The 21802-nt window shown below is 39.0% G+C and overlaps 1 protein-coding gene across 15 annotated transcripts in view; it reads right to left on the minus strand.

Annotated features, from left to right (window-relative positions):
- The window catches only part of ATE1 (arginyltransferase 1), a 170473-nt gene that overhangs the window by 89232 nt on the left and 59439 nt on the right, over positions 1–21802 (minus strand). For all 15 annotated transcript variants that reach the window (XM_082722688.1, XM_082722692.1, XM_082722681.1 and 12 more), the window contains one exon: positions 2345–2526. In XM_082722688.1, coding sequence (XP_082578814.1) covers positions 2345–2526 — 182 coding nt within the window. The remainder of the gene's footprint in view (positions 1–2344; positions 2527–21802) is intronic.

The following is a 21802-nucleotide window of genomic DNA, read 5'->3' on the forward strand; positions in this document are numbered from 1 at the left end:
TACTGCTACCCTTGGATTTTTATTTACACACTTGGGTGCTCTATTTTTTTCCTTGCCTCCTCAAATGTCACCGGTCCAGAGAGGTCTTTCCTGACCACCCTATATAAGAAGGACCTCATGCCTACCACTGTGGTTTTATTTTTGTCACAGTATAATGGAGTATTTAAAATTATGTTGGCTTCTAATTTACTGTCTGCTTTGACAAAACTGGAAACCCTTACTCATTTCTATGAAATGTGTCCAGGATACATAGGTTCTTATCAAATAAACATCTATTAAACAAATTAATTTATTTCTAAAATGTATCTTGCTAACAAAACATGCCATGCTCATGATCCCTAATTCAAACATTTTTTTAAACCTACAGACTAGGTTATATAAAAATCTGTATTGATTACAGATTAAAATATAAAAACCATATTCACTGTACAATTGCTTAAGAAATTAAAGAAATGGGGGCGCCTGGGTGGCTCAGTGGGTTAAGTCTCTGCCTTCGGCTCAGGTCATGATCCCAGGTTCCTGGGAACGAGCCCCACATCGGGCTCTCTGCTCAGCAGGGAGCCTGCTTCCTCCTCTCTCTCTGCCTGCTTCTCTGCCTACTTGTGATCTCTGCCTGTCAAATTAATTAATTAATTAATTAAAGAAATGGAGGGAAACTAGCTAAACAAATTTCACTGAAATACACTATAATCAATAACAGAACTGGCAATTTATAGCCTATTCTCCCCAATCTTGCTTGGAAATATCAATCTCCTGGCTGCCTTTCCTCTTCTAGAAAACTTAGCAACTCACATTCTCAAGGACACTAAAAGAAAATGACAGGACTATAACGCAGAGGCAATAGTTTTCAGGTTCCCAGGCTCCTCTGCTGCTTCCTCAAAGCTCTCCAGCTCTAGAATTTCAACAGACGTACCAAAGCAATAAAAAAACTCTCCGTAATTTTGCTGGGAATTGTATATATACTATCTCAAATGCAGGAGGATTTCAATATCCCTTGGTTTATTGAGATATGAAGTGATATGTCATATACAGGCTGAGATTCACTATGTGGTTATATAAATATTCTCAATATTTACCTGAGAAGTCTAAAAAAATCCAAGGATACACACTGTAAAGTGACAGATATAAAAACAAAACAAGAAGGAAAATGGCAATACTTTCAAAGTGTTCGCTGATTTTTGTTCAAAGAAAAAGTATCTTTTCTGAAATACACATTTCTAAAGTTACAAACTGTAAATGCTTCAATGCGTCAGTTCCAATATCATTGATGTCATAAGTGTCACGAATATTCTTAATTAGTATATACACAAATGCAATTAAATACATAAGAAAAATTATTACAGAGTTCAGTTATAAACACTGTCTAATTGTGAATCTGCTCTAACGTGGCATTAGGAGACATGTCAGGTTGAAAATACCTAGATGGGGAATTTTTCTTTATATTACAGACCACTGAAACACACAAAAGCAATCATGGGCCACCAGATTTTTTACAAAAATCAAATGGAAATTAAAGAAAAATACCAATTCTTCCACTTTTATAATTCAGAAAAAAGCACATACACAACAAATAAATAATCTCAAAATACATCTTCCCAAGATGTGAGAATGTGACCACTGCACGGAGACTGAAAAACGAGAAAACAATGACACCATGAGAAAGAAAGAGTCTCAAGGTCCCAGACAAGCAACAGAAAAATACTTTTCAATCCTCCTTTCCTTCTCTACCACATATACATGCAGACAATAAGGAATAAAAATAGAACAAGTATTTTTCAAAGAATAAGGCCCTAATCTTTTTACCATGAGGGTAATGCAAGATATCTCTGCTATGCTGTGTATATTTGCAGTCATGGACATAAGAGAAATAATCTTTTGATGAGATCCACGGAATTAAGTGGACAGTTAGGGCCTTCTAGTCCTGTTCTATATACTTTCTATCATTATATATCTTTCCAAAAGACTCACATTACTTACACGAGATTCATTTAACCTTTAATCATGAAAAAAATATATACAACAATGACAAAAATATGTAAATACTATAATATTTAAGGAACATTAAATTGTTCTTGATAGAGGGGCTTAAATAAAGGCACAAACAAAAAAGCACCCCACAAATACAGTGACTTGTCCTATCCTAGACGAGATGATAACTTAAAAAGCTAGGGAATTACCATCAGACATTGGCCTCAGTTCTAAAAGCGGTATGCTAAACAGACTACTATAGCCACAAATATGCACTGTCATATAGGATTTCTGCCATTACATGATGAACACTAATCAAATGAGGAATTATCTGAAGTTCCACCTGACCCATTACCACTGTCAAAACTAATCTTACCGTAGTGCGGAGTAGACACCCAAAGACAGGAACGAATAATCAGGATCATAGTACAAATAGACAGACGATACACAGTATGGAAGGATGTCGATCACTCCCACAGCAATGATTCTTCCATCAAGCCAGTACTGCTGGTGAAAGGAACCATAACCACAATCCGGTCCGTGAGGGGGGTTCTCAGCCTGTTGAGAAAGCAGATATACACATGAACACTTTGTTTTTATCTTTATATTAAAAATCTTAATAATTACCTAATATACTTTTATTTTCCTTCGCGACTACTAAAATTTCCTGTGTTGCCATCATCCTCTGCAGTCACACCCTGTCAAACTTTTTACTTGTATAGACACTGATTGAACAAAAGCATGAGAAAAAGAAATAAGCTTAAGATTTTTTTAACTTGTTTAAAAAATATAACAGTAGGAAATATAAACTTCACAGGATAAATAAATATTAAACTATATTTTTCTGTTCCACATAAAAGTTGGGAAATGGTGTACGAGTGAAGATGGAGAATATAAAAGGAGCGGGATGGGTGAGAACAGAGCTGCCCGCATGCTGCCAGCCAGGCCTGATCTGTGATGAGCCCACACTGATAAGGCATATGATCCCATTATTTTTTCTAGGTAAGAGTTCCTGCGTAAATACAAAAGGGCTATAAGACTTTCCCTTTCTGGCCTAAAGAAAGTAAAGTTATTTCCTTACCATTATCTTAAAGTAACTATAATCCCAGTGACATTTTTCATTTTAAAATTCAATATGATTTATTTTAAGATGTATTTATTTACTTTTAGAGAGAGAGAGAAAGAACATGTGGGGGAGTAGGAGAGGCGCCGAGGGAGAAGGAGAGAATCTCAAGCAGACTCCCTGCTGACCATGGAGCCTGATGGGGGAGCTCAATCTCACAACCCGGAGACACTGTGACCCGAGCCAAACCAAGAGTACGATGCTCAACCTGACTGAGCCACCCAGGTGCCCCTTAAATTCAATCTAATTTTAAATATAACTGTTCCTAAATGAAAATCATAAAATAAAAATTATGACACATCATAAAAAAATGCTTTGCTAGACACTAAATAGGCATGTTAGAGATTAACAATTTAAGTGAACAAATACAACAGAATATGTGTATCATTTTCATACAGCTAAAATCACAGCTAGTATGTATGGACAAAAGTAGATGAGAATGAAGAAAAATGAAATAAGTTGGTCTACTAATATTAAAACCAAAAAAAAAAAAAAAACTACAAGATAGGAAATCTACTGATCAGTATCTCTCAAAACACAGGTATAAAAAACTCTCACCAAAGTATCAGTAAATCAAATCCAAAAATGTATAAAAAGAATTATATATGTAAGGGACAAGTGGGATTTATTCCAGGTACGGAAGGCTGGTTCAATATTAGAAAAATAATTTTTTTAAAAAGGCAATTAATGTATTCTATCATGAAAAGAGGCTAAAGGAAAAATCCTGTATCAATTGACCCAGAAAACACCTCTGACAAAATCTAACATCCATTCATGACTAGAAACAAACTAGGAAGAGAAAGGAATTTCATCAACTTGGTAAAGAACATGTACACCAAATCTACAGCTGGCATTATACTTAATGGTGAGAAAATGGATGCTTTCCCAAGAAAATCTAGAAACAAGGCTATGATACCTCTCTTATCACTCCTATTCAACACCATAATGGAAACCCTAGGTAGTATAATAAAAAGGAAATAAAAGGTATAAAGATTGGGAAAGAAAAAAATAAAATTGTCCTTATTCACAGATGACATGATTTATCATGTAGAAAATCCAGAGAATCAGTAATAAAAAATGGAAATAATAAGCAATTATAGCAAGGTCACCGGATACTGAGTCAACAATCTAAAGAAATTTGCTTTACTATTTACTAGCTATATTACACTTATACTTACTATTTACTATTTACTAGCTATAACTAGAATTTGAACTTAACTAATACCATTTATAAAACCAAAAAAATTACATGTCTAAGTAAAAATCCAACAAAATATGTATAGACTATATATGCAGAAAATTCTGACAGAAGGAATCAAAGAAGAGGTTAGCTAAATTGAAAAATATATGCTCATAGATTGGAAGACTCATTCTTCCCAAGCTGGTTCACAGATTTAATATGATCCCAATCCAAATCTCGCACGCTATTTTGTGGATATCAACAAATTTATCTAACATTTATATAAAAAGGCAGAAGACCTAGAATAGCCAACATAAATACAGAAGAACCAAGTTTAAGGTCTGATACTACCTGATATCAAGACTTACAATAAAGTTGGGGCGCCAGAGTGGCACAGTCGGTTAACAGGCCAACTTTTGGTGTCTGCTCAGGTCATGATCTCAGGGTCATGAGACAGAGCCCTGTCCAGGCTGGGCTCTGCACTCAGTGCAGAGTCTGTCTGGGATTCTCTCTCCTTTTTCTTCTCCCTGCCCCTCCTTGCTTGTATACTCTTTCTCTCTCTAAAATAAATAAATCTTAAAAAAAAAGACTCACCAATAAAGCAATGAAGCTACAATAGTCAAGACAGGGTGATCCTGGTGAAAAAACAGGTAAGTAGAACAGTGTAACAGAACAGAGAGCACAGAAATAGACCCACATAGGTATGGGTGACTGACCTCTGACAAAGAAGCAAAGACAGTTCAACAGAGAAAAAACAGTCTTTACAACAAATGATGCTGTAATAACTGATACCCAAATGCAAAAAAATCTAAATCTAGACACAGACCTTACGTCCTTCAAAAATATTAGCTCAAAATGCACCATAAGCCTGAATGTAAAATGCAAAACTATAAAACTTCTAGCTGATAACACAGGAGAAAATCTAGGTGACCTTGGGTTTTGCAATGAGTTTTCAGAGATGATGCCGGAAGTACAATCCATGAAAGATATAACTGGCAAGATGTCCTTCATTAATATTAAAAACTGCTTTGGAAAACACAGAATAAAAAGTGAAGCTACTAACTGGAGAAAGCTGCGACACATGTATTGGATAAAGGACTGGTATTCAAGAAAAGAAAGACTCTTAAAATTCAACAGTAAAAAAACCAACAGCCCAGGGGCGCCTGGGTGGCTCAGTGGGTTAAAAAGCCTCTGCCTTAGGCTCCGGTCATGATCCCAGGGTCCTGGGATTAAGCCCCGCATCGGGCTCTCTGCTTAGCAGGGAGCCTGCTTCTTCCTCTCTCTCTCTCTCTCTCTCTCTCTCTCTGCCTGCCTCTCTGCCAACTTGTGATCTCTATCTGTCAAATAAATAAATAAAATCTTAAAAAAAAAAAACGCTTTAAAAAAAAAAAAACCAACAGCCCGATTAAAAACTGAACAAAGTACCTGAGCAAACACCTCTTCAAAGGAGAGGTAGTACAGGTGGCAAATAAGCATTTGAAAAGATGCTCGACATCGTTTGTTAAGGAATGGAAAAGAAAAACAATGAGGAAAAGAAAAACAACTATTGGACTGGCTGAAATCCAAAAACCTGAGTATTAAATACTGGCCAGGATGCAGGACAAAAGGAACCCCCCTTCCCTAATAATGGAATGTCAAATGGTACAGACACTTTGCAGAGGATGGTTTGGGAGTTTCTGACTGAACTAGAGATGGTGTTACCATATAAAACAACAACCACATTTGTGGTATTTATCCAGTTTGACTGAAAAACTCAGATCACACAAAAACCCAAAAGCCTGCATGTAAATGTTCATAAGAATTTTATTCATAATTACCCAAGCTGAAAGCAAATAAGATATCCTTCAGTAGGTGACAGACAAATCATGGTACAGGGAATACTATTCATCAATTGAAAGAAATGAACTATCAAGTCACAAACACACAAAATGAAGAAACCTTAAGTACATGCTAAGCGAAATAGGACAGTCTGCAAATGCTGCCCACATACATTCCAAATATATCCTGTAAAAGGCAAAACTACAGAGACAGCAAAACGATCGGTGGTGGCCATGAGTGCGCAGGGTGAGCAGCTGAAGCACAGGGACTCACAGGGTGACACTGTTCTCTCTGATTCTGTCCTGGTGGACATGTGACATCATGCTTGTAGCAAAATTCAGAACTGTATGACCCAAAGAGTGAGCCCTGATGGATGCAAACCAAAAGAAAATCATTTAGGAGGTGAAGGGATCCCAGGAAGGAACAGAAACATGACAAGAGACTCTAACTGTATCACCAATGTAAGCAGTGGCTCTTTACATTCACAATCATGTTCATGTTCATTACAAATGTCTGCAAGGGGCTGGGAGGGGAAAGGCGCTGGCCTCAGTAACCTTTGGGTCCAGAACAATGAGGGCAAAAGTAAATCTGCCATAAGCACTGTATTCTGCCTGATAAAGCTGTTTTACATGAGACTAGGGGTTAACAATTGATACATTGATAACACTGATACACGTGTACTATAAACGGATGGAGGTTTCTCACTATTGGGAGTGGGAATTTACAGATAAGTGAATAAAGTCCACAGGGTAATAGATTAGAATTGGGGACAGGAGTCCCCCCTATATTAAGCTAAACTGTTTAGGGATGCCTGGTTAAATGCTTTCAGTCATGATCCCAGGGTCCTGATATCCCAGGGTCATGGGATCAAGTCCCACATCGGGCTCTCTGCTCAGCCGGGAACCTGCTTCTCCCTCTGACTCTGCCTGCTGCTCTACCTACTTTTGCTCTCTCTCTCTCTGTCAAATAAATAAACGAAATCTTAAAAGAAACTGTTTATTAGCCTAATATAGAGGAGATGGTTTCATACAGAAATATGTATAGGCGTGTATATATCAAAGATATGTTCATACAATAATAGTACACATATATTATTTCTTTACTCGGTCAGATGAGAAGGCCTAAGGAAATGACACCTTAGTAGCAACAAGCACACACGCCTAGTACCCAGATCTTGGCTTCCCCATTCTGTAGTAAAAGAACAAGTCTTTTTGGGAAATGGCTGATTCCAGGTCTGGGACAGGAAATAATATAAGCCTCGCTCATCTTTTTAATGATTTCTTTATTTCAGAGACAGAGCAAGCAAGCAAGTGGGAGGAAGGGCAGGGGGGGAGAGAGAGAGAATCCCAAACAGACTCCACACTGAGCACAGAGGCTGACATAGGGCCCAATTCTAGGACCCTGAAATCACGACACAAGTCGAAACCAAGAGCTAGACAGTCAACCAACTGAGCCACCCAGGCACCCTAAGCCTAGGTCATCTTGTAGTGTCATAAAGTAAGAAAGCACTTGAAAAACAAAAAGAACACACTGATGGAGTTCTATGAAAGGGACAAAGGGGGCAACTCAAAGAGCTCCCAATGGCCAAAGCTCGAACGATTTGAGCAATAATAAGGTAGGATTAGATTACAATCCAAAGTATAAAAAATATCCATGAGTCCATACTAATGTATATGACTAAAAAAATTAGGGAATGAGGGAGAAAGACAAATTTCCCATGCAGAAGAATTCCAAAGACTTTATATAAATACTCCGCCCTAAAGGTGAGGGAGCGTAACTCCCTCCTGAAGTATGGGCTGCACACAGGAATTCCCTTCCACGGAGTGCAAGTACGGGAAGAGGTTTAGGAGAGTGACTGCACAGGTGACCAAGGTCAACAACAGCAAATGGGTTCCAGCAGTAACAGTGATTTCTAAAACTTCCACAGTTATAGTTAAAATATTGTCTGGGCAATAAATATATCTTTAAACTTTTAAGAACATCCACCAACAATAATAATGTTATTATTATTATTTGTCAAACCCCAGTTCTAGCATTCACGGTCACATATCCCTTTGCTCTTTAAAAAGCCATGATTATCTCCCTAGAAATGGATATAGTTTGAGGAGTAGAACTGGCAACAAACAGAAGCAAAAAAAAAAAGGAAAGGATATTCATCTGTTAAAACTACAATACCTGAACTGACTCCAATACTCTAAATTCTTAATGGCCTTGAAGTTGAATCACCGGTCTCAGAAGTCAGACTACTCCAAATATGTACACAAATTCCTATGTATCACTCAATTTTATGAAAATCATCTTTTAGATATTAGCAAACTCTGAGGCTCATAGGAATGAAGCTCCTGTCTTTAAAAAGATGAGGCAGGAGAGCAAGCCGGCAGTGACGAGGAACCAGAGACAAGCTGTAGTTTATGCTACAGAAGGCGGCGAGCCGGCTAATGTCAGGAAGCCTCCAAGGTAAAAACTAACTGGACAACTTTGAAATGAATTGAAATTCTTGCATAATTTCAGTTTAGCATCATTCTAGGACTCATTAAATCTAATGCGTGCATTCATTCACTAGAAATGTACTTATGAAACACACAGTATGACTTCATAAGCATTATCTCAATAAGTAAATGACCAAAAGTTTATGTTAACCCTAAATATGACTCAGCCCTGCTTGTTGAACAAGCTTGAAAACTTTTTTCCAAATTGCAACTACCTTCTTGGTGTCCAATTTTAATAATTTCATTCATTCCCTGGACCTTCCATTTAAAAACCTGCTTTCACTTACTTTACTTGTTTGTCCTCCTGTGAGTCCAGAGTCCCAGCCAATGCGACCTCCCACCACTACTCCCATCTCTCAATGCATGTGGTAGTCTTCTCCATCTGCAGAACTCTATTTGGCCTTATAAGTTACTGAGGAAAGAATGGGTCCTTCAACTATGTATTCTGACCCCCACAACATCACAGATGAGGAAACAAGAAACCCAGGAGTCAGTTCAGCAATACAATCAATGATTATTAAATCATGAAGTTGTATACTGACATACAAACTAGCCTCCCAGCCCCTAGGTCAATGCTAGTTTTATGCGATCCTAAGAAGATCCGCCAATCAAACACATTTAAACATCTTTACTTTCCAAATATCCCTAGGATATCCAAGTCAGCAGGTAAGGCAACATGAAAAACAAAGTTTTTCAATTGCATGGTTTCCAACAACTTTCTTAAAACTTGTTTTGCTGTATTCCTTTTCTTTCCAACATGTTTTCTGACAATTAAAAAATGAATGATTTCCTTTAATCTCTTGTGGGAGCTTCACTGACCCAATTTTAAAAATCAGATTTAAAAAGTGGAAAACAATTTAAGTGAAGGCAGAGAAGAAGCTATTTTCCAAAAGGTACATCTGGTTGCTTCAGCACTACTGATTAATAATGATTTGCGGTTCTCAGTTTGGCAAATCAATTAATACTTCCAAGTTTTTCAACAGGTACGTGGCAGCTGTGGGAAACGGGTTGAAGGTGAAGCTGAATTTCTGATCGCCTTGGCCCTCCGTGAAGAGATGGAGCAGCCAGAACCCCCAGATCACTCCCTTCTGGCTGGGAAATGTGGAAAAAATTCAGTGCCTACCATGTTTCCAATATCATAAACTGAACTGATTTCACCAACGTGCTTCATATTTGTGAACACACACACATCTGTTGAATCAGTATTACCCTTCCACCTGACATAAAACTGCCATAACAGGCTTTCCCTCAAATAAGATCCCTTAGGTCAAATTATTTAACACTAAAACATGGGAAGAATACAGAAATTTGACGGACAGAGCGAAGGTAGTAAAAAGAGAAAAAAAAGTAAGTCGGTCTGTGAAATCAGAAATCAGCAGAACTCCTGGTTATGTCTCTCTAGTCACTGTACAACATCCTTGACATCCAGACCCACTGAACTTTCTCATGCCACAACCTGCTGGTTTTTATGAGCAGCAACTAGAGATCACATTTTTTACAAATGTGTGTATCTTCAGTTAACACAGATTTGTCACCCTCACCCCCACTAGGTCAGAAAGATCCACATCTTAAAACAGTTCCTTCTCTTAATTCTCCACGGGGCTCAGTCCCTCCGCACCCAGTCAATGACTAGTCTCTCTGTACTGACTGGCCCAAGAATCCTAGTTCAATACTTGGGACTCTCGCATTTCTTCAACCTCTTATTTCTTTAAGCTTATTAATTGTTAACAGAAGGAAATGAAATGAAGTCTATTAATTGTTAACATCCTTCAACTGTTACTTAAAAACACAGAGAGTGATACAATTACAGATGCTACAGGAAAGGAGACACTTTGGGAAAGAGAAAGTAGCAGAGGTGCGGGAAGGATGTGAACCGGCAGCTCTCACACTTCTTGGTCTCCAAATCTCTCGACACTTGCAGGACTTACTAAGCATGGCAAGGAGATTCTGCTCATTGGAGGTAAGTTCAGGAGCTACTTATTAAAACTAGTATTTTTAAATTTTAACAAATCCAAAAGACAACTGACAGAATGGGAGAGGATATTTGCAAACGACATATCAGATAAAGGGCTAGTATCCAAAATCTATACAGAGCTTAGCAAACTCAACACCCAAAGAACAAATAATCCAATCAAGAAATGGGCAGAGGACATGAACAGACATTTCAGCAAAGAAGACATCCAGATAGCCAACAGACACATGAAAAAATGCTCCACATCACTCGGCATCAGGAAAATACAAATCAAAACCACAATGAGAGATCACCTCACACCAGTCAGAATGGCTAAAATGAACAAGTCAGGAAATGACAGATGCTGGCGAGGATGCGGAGAAAGGGGAACCTCCTACACCGTTGGTGGGAATGCAAGCTGGTGCAACCACTCTGGAAAATAGCATGGACGTTCCTCAAAAAGCTGAAAATGGAGTTACCCTATGACCCAGCAATCGCACTACTGGGTATTTACCCTAAAGATACAAATGTAGTGATCCGAAGGAGCACGTGCACCCGAATGTTTATAGCAGCAAGGTCCACAATAGCCAAACTATGGAAAGAACCTAGATGTCCATCAACAAATGAACGGATAAAGAAGATGTGGTATATATATACAATGGAATACTATGCAGCCATCAAAAGAAATGAAATCTTGCCATTTGCTACGATGTGGATGGAACTAGAGGGTATTATGCTGAGTGAAATAAGTCAATTGGAGAAAGGCAACTATCATATGATCTCCCTGATATTAGGAAGTGGAGATGCAACATGGGGGGGTTAAGGGGGTAGGAGAAGAATAAATGAGACAAGATGAGATTGGGAGGGAGACAAACCATAAGAGACTCTTAATTTCATAAAACAAAGGGTTTCTGGGGGGAGGAGGGCTGGGAGAGAAGGGTGGGATTATGGACATTGGGGAGGATATGGGCTATGGTGAGTGCTGTGAAGTGTGTAAACCTGGTGATTCTCAGACCTGCACCCCTGGGGCTAATAATAGATTATATGTTTATCAAAACATTAAAAAAATTTTTTTTAAGTATGTATTTGTTATTTGCCTAAAAATAACAATGAATAACATTTGTTAAAAAATAACCACTATATTTTCCAAAACAAAACAAATATTTAGTGAGAAAAATGGCACTGATTTCCGTTTCTGGAATCTCTTTAATAGTCTGGTTTGGCAGAGGATAGCTGGATCTCATACGTGCTTCTGTATTTGCTGTCACCATGCAGCCTCCGAAAAACACCCCATATACCCATAAGAGAATGAGAGAGAAAAAGGCTAATAAAATATCATTTTGACCTCAAGGATCCCTTGCGGAGGCTTCAGGGACCATCAGGAATTGCAGGACACTTTTGAGAGCACTCCCATAAATGAATTTTTAAAAATACAGGTAGTGAAGGAGGCTATGAACTGTAAGCTATAAAAAGAAAGGGCAGTCCATACGGTGACTTGAGTCCGGGATTTGGAATTAAAGTAGCTGGAGATAAGCCCTAACTTCACTGTACACTTCCTGGCATTTTACCTTACCAAGGCAATAACTACTTTTAAACTATCCATTTCTGCATTTTTTAAAAGTAGGCTCCATGCCCAACATGGGGCTTGAACTCAACAACTCTGAGACCAAGATTCCGGTGCTCTACCGACTGAGCCGGCCAGGTATCCCCCCATCTCAGCATTTTTAAAACAGGAATCCTACTTCTCTACACCCTCAAAGGTCCTTGTGAAGAACAAATGATAATGTACAAAGAAAAGCATCTTGCAGACTGTGAGCAAATCTGGGTCAGTTTTAGCTTTTCGTTTTAAGGGGTCTGAATGGCACACCCTAAAAGATTACACCTGTGAGATTACACCGGTAGCTCCTGGAACAGCATCTATTCTAATTAATAGCCGCTATCTGAATTTCACCATAAATCAGTGATGTGATCAATAATATCTAATAGTTTACCTTTCTCATGCTTGCATTTTGCACATTCTGGCTATGTGAAAGAATTAATAAGCAAAGTTATTTCTCAGAAGTTCCTCCACTGCAAGGATTTAGCTGATAACAGGAAAAAATCTAATAGAGCTCACCACTAGCTAGACAAAAGAAAAAACATCTTAAAGGCTGGGGAAGAATGGCGAGGTTTATGGATGAGTGAGCTCTGCAGTAGGACACCAAAGGTGCTCTGTAGAAATGGCATCAATATTAAGAGGCCAATTTCGGCTTCTACTTAAACTGCTCCCCAAATGGGTGTATATGTACTCTGATAGTACACTTGTCTCCTGACCCATCTGCCTTCACGTACCTCATTCAGGCCTAAAAAACACTGTTAAGACTCAAAGGAACAGACAAAGGGGGAGTCATGTGCCAGGGACGAGAGGCAGAATTTATTTGTTGGGCAGACTTAACCATGGGTCCCAAGATAGTATTATCTTTGAACAGGGAAGGTCTTCAGGACCTTTAAGAAAGCAGAACCTGCACTGTCCTCCCAAGACATCCAAAAGTACCTCTCCCAGACCTCGCCTAGTTCACTCAAAATCTACAATTAGACAATTAGTGTCCTGCATTTTTTTTAAACAGCAGTTCATGGAGGCCCCCAAAGGAAATCACTTTAAGCACCTGATTCAAAGTCTGCATTGTATTGAAAGAACTTATTTCTGCAATTGTTTTCTTTTGTTAAGTTTCACGAAACACTGAGCTGAAGTTCAGACTGATTTTATTTTGTTTAAAAAGATTTATTTACATAATATGACAGAAAGGGAGAGAGGCATAAGCTGGGGGGTGGGGAAAGAGGGCAAGACATTCTCCAGCGAACTCCCCGCTGGGCGTGGAGCTGAGGCAGGGCTGGCTCTCAGGACCCCAAGATCATTACCTGAGCTGAAACCAAGAGTTAGATGCTTAATTGGACACTTAACTGACTGAGCCATCCAGGCACTGCATCGGGATTTATTCCAAAAATAAAAACACAAAGATGTGCTAAACCACTCTGATATCAAAATCTACTTAATTTCTTAAAAAAGAAAACTCAAAGCTAATTTGAAAAAATATGGTCTATAATTAAGAAGTAAAGAAAACAAATTTAAGTTGGAAAATACAAATAGCAATACTCATGGTTACTACCTATCATGTAGTCTTGTATAAGTGATTTAAAAATCAAATGTGGATGCCTGGGTGGCTCAGTGGGTTAAGCCTCTGCCTTCAACTCAGATCATGATCTCAGGGTCCTGGAATCAAGCCCCACATTGGGCTCTTTGCTCAGCGGGGAGCCTGCTTCCCCCTCTCTCTCTGCCTGCCTCTCTGCCTACTTGTGATCTCTGTCAAATTAATAAATAAAATCTTTAATAAAAAATCAAATGCAACCAATTCCTAATTTGTTGGGAATTGGTTGCATTTGATTTTTTAGCATCTAATTAGCATCTAATTAGTTGGCAATCGGTTCACTATAGATGGCCACCAATTTAACACACTTCCTGGCTCAGAGCTATATTATAAGGTAGATATAATGACAGTCTACCTGAAAGACTCCAGTCCTGTTTCTAGTTAGGTCCAAAAGTATGTGAAATTAAAATACTTTAAGGATCAATTCTGAGAAAATATATGGTGATTGGAGTATCCACCAAAGAACATTACACTTTCCTCTAATCAGAATCCTCTAAATGTCCAGAAAAAGGAAAACTCCATAACCATGTACTTCCATTGACTGACACAACACTCAGATAGCTTGAGGCCCTGCTGGCTGACAACCCCCCGCCTCAAGAAGACAACTGTAGCCTTGAACTAGTTGGGAACATTACCTGATGGGTTTAGCTACCAATAGGCACTGCAATCACCACCACCAGGAAATATTTTTGTCTTTCTAGATTACTTTTTTGGGGGGCTCGTTCTGACAATAACAGAAACTGTGAGTACCCTGATTTGATATCCTGCTGGATGTCAATATTTCACAAGCCAGCTTACATTATAGGGGACAAATTTATTGATCTTAGCCTTCAAAATATTCAATTATCTTAGTTAGGTATAACAAATTAAATAATGCTAATTCTGTAACAAGCCTGTACCACAATTATTAGTCTATTCAGGCTTATTCTGATATGATTATTTCCAATCACCACTTATATTCCAATTCAAAGACAACTACATTTAAATGACGTTAATAAAAGAAAGTGCGTGTACAAGTTACAATATTTTCTTTCACTGTATTTTAAGCAACACTTCCTCTGTCATAAAGCATATAAAAGTTGATTTTGCTAAGTAACATACATGACTTATTTTTTATAGCCTTAGAATTAGGAAGAATTTCTATGATGTTCCTATTCACACAATTCTAATTGCCACACAGTACTTTATACTAGGTAAACTTCTAAATGCCTCGATTTTATCAGAATCCCTGAGCTGATGAAGATTAGCTGGTCATTGGAGAGGAACAAACTATACCAACTGCCTCCATTTCTGTTGATAATCTCAATAAACAACTCATTAGCATCTAACTTAACAATTTTAATCAGCTCTACTATGTCCATGACACCGATACCATGACGTCTATGTACTTCCAAATTGGGAGAAAGAAACAAATCAAACAAAATTGTAAGATAAAATAAGCTAATTACAGTACATTTATATGAGGAACTATTACGTCATAAATAAAAGCTATTTTTACCAAGAATTTTTAGTAACATAAACATTTCTCCAAGTCAAGTGAAGACAATATAAAATGCCATGTATGATCCCAACCAGATGAAAATTTCCCCTCTCTACATGCGTACAGCACACAAACACAGACTGATGAAGATGGGAAAAAACACTGGGTACTATCAATACAGGGTTCGTGGATGATACATACTCTTATCTTTTATTTTTAATAAAAAATGCACTAATATATAATCAAGAGTTTTAGAGACTGAGGTTGGAGAATTATTAGTATGTGTTAAAAAGTATGTGTTAAGTATGTGTTAGTATGTGTTAAAAAGAACCACTGATACCTGAAATTTGATAAAGGCCAAAAAAATGGGTATTCTTTTTTCATTTATTTATTTATTTATTTATTTATTTGACAGAGATCAAAAGTAGCAGAGAGGCAGGCAGAGAGAGAGGGGGAAGCAGGCTCCCTGCTGAGCAGAGAGCCAGAGGTGGGGCTCAACCCTGACCTAAGCTGAAGGCAGAGGCTTTAACCCACTGAGCCACCCAGGCGCCCCTCATTTATTTCTAGATACAATTTAGTTAACATATAGTCCATAGAGTGTATCATTAGTTTCAGGGATAGAATTTAGTGATTCAGCAGGCGCAGAGAAGACCCACTGCTCATTCCATCACGTGCCCTCCTTAATGCCCATCCCGCAGTCACCTCACCCTCCCCCCACCCACTGGCCCTCCAGCAACCCTCAGTTTGTTTCCTAGAGTTAAGAGTCTCTTATGGTTTAAGTGCAGTTCTGGACTGGATTATTCTAAACAACTTAGCAAACTCATCTCAACCCCTTATTAAATTGTGTGTGTGTGTGTGTGTGTGTGTGTGTGTGTGTGTGTGTAACTCAGTATCTGTATTTTCACAAATGTTCCTCGCACCAGCTTTACTGTTACTAATACTGGCACTAATTAATGTGCTCATGCTCTGTATGTATGGTTATCGGGCTTTTCTCTACCTGACAATGTAGCTGAGCAGTTTTGGAGGTGACCTACTGAGGAGCTCAAGCGACACTTACTGGAGCTAAGAAACGCACAAGGGCCCTCATGGTCTGAGATGCCCAGCCTGTCTTTTCTTGACTCTCGAAGACATTCCCACTGCTCCAGTTGTGCTGTTTCTCTGTCTTTTTCTCCCTCTCCACTAAGTCTGTGCCTTTGTTTTTGTTTCTGTTTGATAACCAGTAAGTTAGCCCCTCAGTGGCAGCAGGATTAGATACGGTTTATGGTCTGTTGGGTGAATGACGTAAGATCCATTCTCTGTTGAATGAGAGGAGGCAGAGGCAGAGACTCTGGTTCACAAGCGGTATTTTTTGCCTGTGTATCCGTGAGCTCAGTCAGTTAAGGAGAACAGTTCTTTGAGATCTGAACCCATGAGTTTCTGTGTTTACGTGTGACCTGTAGCTCAAGTTGCAGAACTGGAGCTCAGAGCTCTATGTCTGTGAATTTGTGATTCAGAAAAGTCTTTATTTCTTATTATATATGAAATATTTTCCTACCTTCAGAGGGTATTAATGGATCATAACATCACATTTCCTTATTAGAGGAGCTCTGTAAAACTGACTTATAAACATTATATAAATCAAATATTCTCCAAATACACAGAAAATAAACTCCTTACAGAAAGTACTACCTCAGAAACATTTTAAAAATAAATCAAACTGGCTTAATAATTTTGGTTTAAAAAGAAAAAAGGGGGGGACTGGATGGCTTAGTTGGTTAAGTTTCTCCCTTTGGCTCAGGTCATGATCCCGGGGTCCTGGGATGGAGCCCGTAAGTGGGGCCCCCTGCTCAGTGGGGAGTCCGCTCCTTCCTCTCCTTTCCTCTTCCCCCCAGTCATGTCCTCTCTATTAAGTCTTAAAAGAGAAAAAATAAATTAAAAAGCATGTCTTTCTCAGATTTATTAGTATTATGTATAATATATGAATAGATTTTTTTAAATTACGAGTTTGAGTTTGCCAAGTATTTCTGTATCCACTGAACAGTAACTCCCTCCCTCCACCTTCCCCAGCCCCTGGAACCTCTGTTCTACTTTCTGTCTCTATGAATTTGCCTACTCTACTTCAGGTAAGTGGAATCACATAGCGTGTGTCTTTTTTGTGACTGACTTATTTCACTTAGCATGATGTCCTCAAGGTCCATCCATGTCATAGCCTGTGTCAGAGTCTCCCTTCTTCTTAGGGCTGAGGAATATTCCACAGGATGCCCAGACCACATTTTGTTTATCTCTTCATCTGTTCATAAACACTTGGGTTGCTTCTACCTTTTGGCTCTTGGGAACAATGCCTCTATGAATACTGGTTCAGAGTATCTGTTTGAGCCCCAATTTTCAATTTTTATGAGTATATACCTAAAAAAGAAATTGCTGGATCATATGGTAAATCAATTTTTAATTTTTTAAGGAAATGCCACTCATTTCCATAGAGGCTACACCATTTTACATGCCTACAAGCAATGCACAAGGATTCCAATTTCTCCACATCCATGCCAACATTTATTGTTTGCTATATTTTTGATAACAGCCAACCTGATGGCTGTGAAGATGGTATCTTACACACAAATAATCTTTGACTCCCTGAAACTTAACTACTAATAGCCTAGTATTGACAGGAAACATAACTGATAAAAGAAATAGTCAATTGTTTTGTTATATGTATTATATACTGTATTCTTACAATAATGTTGGAGAAAATATTAATAAAATCATAAGAGCAAATATATTTACAATACTGTTCTATTACAAAAATCCACGTATTAGTGGATCCACAGTTCAACCCACGTTGCCCAAGAGTCAACTGTACAAAATATGTTAAAATGTTAGCTAAGATCACTCAGTTTGAGGGAGCTCTTCATTTGAGATACCCTTAATTACTTTAAAAATGAAAAAGTGAGGGTTGGGGTGATAAAGGGGCCTGTCCAAGGTCACAAGACCCATTTAGATGAACAAGAAGGACCCAAACTTGGGAATTCTCAACTATTGGCGTTTTTCTCACCAGACACTGCTTCTGTGCTGGCTCACATCAGAACACAATCATAATACAAGAACATGTTCTATTTAATGTAATGGATTAAGAGGCTTCAGCAGCTTACTAAGCCAGAGGATGAATCAAGAAATGTATTTCTCAGGGGCGCCTGGGTGGCTCAGTGGGTTAAATCCTCTGCCTTCGGCTCAAGTCGTGATCCCAGGGTCCTGGGATCGAGCCCCGAGTCGGGCTCTCTGCTGGCAGGGAGCCTGCTTCCTCCTCTCTCTCTCTCTCTCTCTCTGCCTGCCTCTCTGCCTACATGTGATCTCTGTCTGTCAAATAAATAAATAAAATCTTAAAAAAAAAAAAAAAGAAAGAAATGTATTTCTCAATGACATTCTTAGGAAATGAAATGCTTCAAGGCAAGCAAAATAGTCCACCCTAATACTCATAACTTAAACTAGAAGCACTGTGATGACAAAAATTTGAACTTTACAGAGCTTAAATCACTGAAGAATGATTTACAGTAAATGTGTTTAATAAGTGTGACAGAAATAAGAAAGGAACTTATTTTTGCATTTCTATTGCAGAATACAAAAAAATTAAGATGTTAATCTGTTGACTATTTACTTTGACATTTCCTTATATTTTTAAAACCTAATTATCCAATAAAAAGACTTCTACTGAGGCACCACAAAACCTTACAAGGAAAAGTAACAGAACCTCAAACCTCAAATTCTACAGATTAGTCAATATTTATTGAAGATGGGAGCCTGGGTGGCTCAGTTGGTTAAGTGACTGCCTTCGGTTCAGGTCATGATCCTGAAGTCCCAGGATCGAGTCCCGCATCAGCAGCGGGAGTCGGCTTCTCCCGCTGACCTCTCTCCTCCCATGCTCTCTCTCATTCATTCTCTCTTTCTCTCTCTCTCTCAAATAATAAATAGATAAAATCTTTTAAAAAGTTTATTGAAGACTACGACAAACACCTTAGTATCAAGAGTAACTACCTTAATGAAACTTAAATTTAACATCAGTTCAATTTGTGACCTGTTTTTCTGGTCTTTCTTACAGAGGGGAAAAGCATCCCCCCAGTGACAACCCAGCCTGATATTTTTATTTAAAACTGAATGACTGCAAACATCAAACAAGACTGACATCCCCATGGAAACTAATCCACCCCAGGATTTACCATTCAAACATTTTCGGAAGCATTCATGCACATGTAATGGGTAATGAAAACTGTCAAGGCAGATGACCTTAATTTTGAACACAGTTGAAAGATCCTTGGAGTAATGATGAAAACCGTAACTACTTGCTAAAGGAAGACTGATCTGGCAAAAAGGTACCTGGGAAAGGACTTGGATTTTAAGAAGCCTAAACTAATCTAAGCTCCACGCCAGAAACATCTTCAACAAGGAAATTTATGGCATTTTTCCTCTTTAAGGTCTGGATTTTTTATTCTAGTACTTTTTCTCTTATTCTCAGAATTTTGATATTTTTATCACAGGAGACTGGTTTCCAGAAAAAGACTTCCAGTTTATACGATTTCATTCTAAAACATAAAGTTTCAAGTAACATTGGCTCAACTGTCATGCGATACCCAGAAGCACGCTGAATTCCACCAGCACTTGCTGGGTGTGAGCCCAGGGAATACTCTTCCGACTACCATAGAAAAGATCCTTACGCCCTGCTTACCGAAGTAAATAGAGGGCAAACAGGAAATGTCTTTAGTTCAACTGATTCTTTGTCAGTGGCCTCAGCAGCCATCCCGCCCCAGTCACAAGCTCCCAAAACCCTTGAGACCTAAGGGAATGAGAAAGCAATCAAGTGATAATCCCAATGATTATCTTATCTCTAGAATTCTAAACTGGTGCCTCCACCCAACACTTCTCAGCCTGATTCTACAGCACATGGGACCCAGCCTGAAAACTACAGGGCTCTTCCCCAACCCACGTTAGCTAGAAAAAACAGCACCTCTCACTTGAACTCCCTTTTATCCAGTAGGCACAGCCTAGCTTTCCTTTTTAAATTATTCAGTACCAACAGCAGCCTGACAACCATTCTCTGAGATTTAGCCCTCGGTCAATACCTCTGTCTGCCCTGGTCCTGGCTCTCTACGCACAGCTGGTGCTCCCAGGCCCCAGACCAGACAGCAGATGAAAGCTCGTCTAAGTCACCCAGCTGAACCCTCTTCCCAGCTTCTCTCATAGCTCCCGGGCTATCAGATCCACAGCATCCTCCTTGTTTGGTAAAACGGCTTTAACTCCCCTTCCAAGTTTAACAGCTCAATCTTCTCCACGTCACCCCTTGACTACTACCTCTGCAAGCTCCCTTCAACTCTATAGAACCCACCTTGGTAACAGCCATTCCCTCTTCCAAATTCTGGCCACCGAAGGTATCCTGATACCTACCAGAGCCACCCCAAGCAATGATACTTCATTTGCTTGCAGATTAAAGAGATGGTTAGGTTTTTAATGGTCCTTTTTTTCCTGCTACTACATGCAGATCGCAGTCAGTGTACGCAGACATGCAGATCGCAGTCAGTGTACGCAGACATGCAGATCGCAGTCAGTGTACACAGAGGCACCCAGATGCCCACATTATTCCAGGCTGCCACAGAACTCCAAGTGAGAAGTCGCTCTCAACTTCAAAAAAAAAGGTGGGAAATGGGGCGTCTGGGTGGCTCAGTGGTTTGGGCTGCTGCCTTCAGCTCGGGTCATGTTCTCAGGGTCCTGGGATCGAGCCCCGCATCAGGCTCTCTGCTCCGTGGGAAGCCTGCTTCCCTCTCTCTCTCTCTATCTCTGCCTGCCTCTCTGCCTACTTGTGATCTCTGTCTGTCAAATAAATAAATAAAATCTTTAAAAAAAAAAAAAGGGGGGGGTGCCTGGGTGGCTCAGTCGTTGGGCGTCTGCCTTTGGCTCAGGTCATGATCCCAGGGTCTTGGGATCGAGCCCCGCATCGGGCTCCCTGCTCAGCGGGAAGCCTGCTTCTCCCTCTTCGCTCCCCCTGCTTGTGTTCCCTCTCTGTCTCTCTGTCAAATAAATAAATAAAATCTTAAAAAAAAAAAAAAAAAAAAAGGTGGGAAAGATGGTTTTACAAACTATCGAAATACACTAATGGCCAACACTTAAAATTAAGAGTATTAACTAAATAGCTAATATTCCTTCAAACACATCTATTTCAATATATAACACTATCTTGGGGAATACTAAATCTGCAAACACTACACCACAACTAGGGGTTAGTAAGGAAGTAAGATACCAAGTTGAATCAGATCTTTTCTACATTTTAGAAAAGTAAAGGATGAAGAAATGATATATGCCTTTTTTCCCCCAGCTTTAGTTACACATGATAAAAACTCACCCATTTTAAGCGTTAATTTTGTGATTTTTAGCAAATTTATAGAATTGTGGAATCACCACCACAATCAAATTTGGGATTATCTCTATCATCTCCAAAGCTCCTAGGAGCCCCCTATGTATGTACTTAATCCTTCACTCCTACCTCTAATTACACTCATCTGCTTTCCGTCTCTCTAAATTTCCCTTTTTTGAGTAATTCATTAAAACTGAAACACAGTATGTAGCCCCCTGTGTCTGGCTTCTTTTGC

This window comes from Mustela nivalis (assembly GCF_964662115.1).
Source record: "Mustela nivalis genome assembly, chromosome: 2".
In the NCBI taxonomy this organism is placed as follows: Eukaryota; Metazoa; Chordata; class Mammalia; order Carnivora; family Mustelidae; genus Mustela; species Mustela nivalis.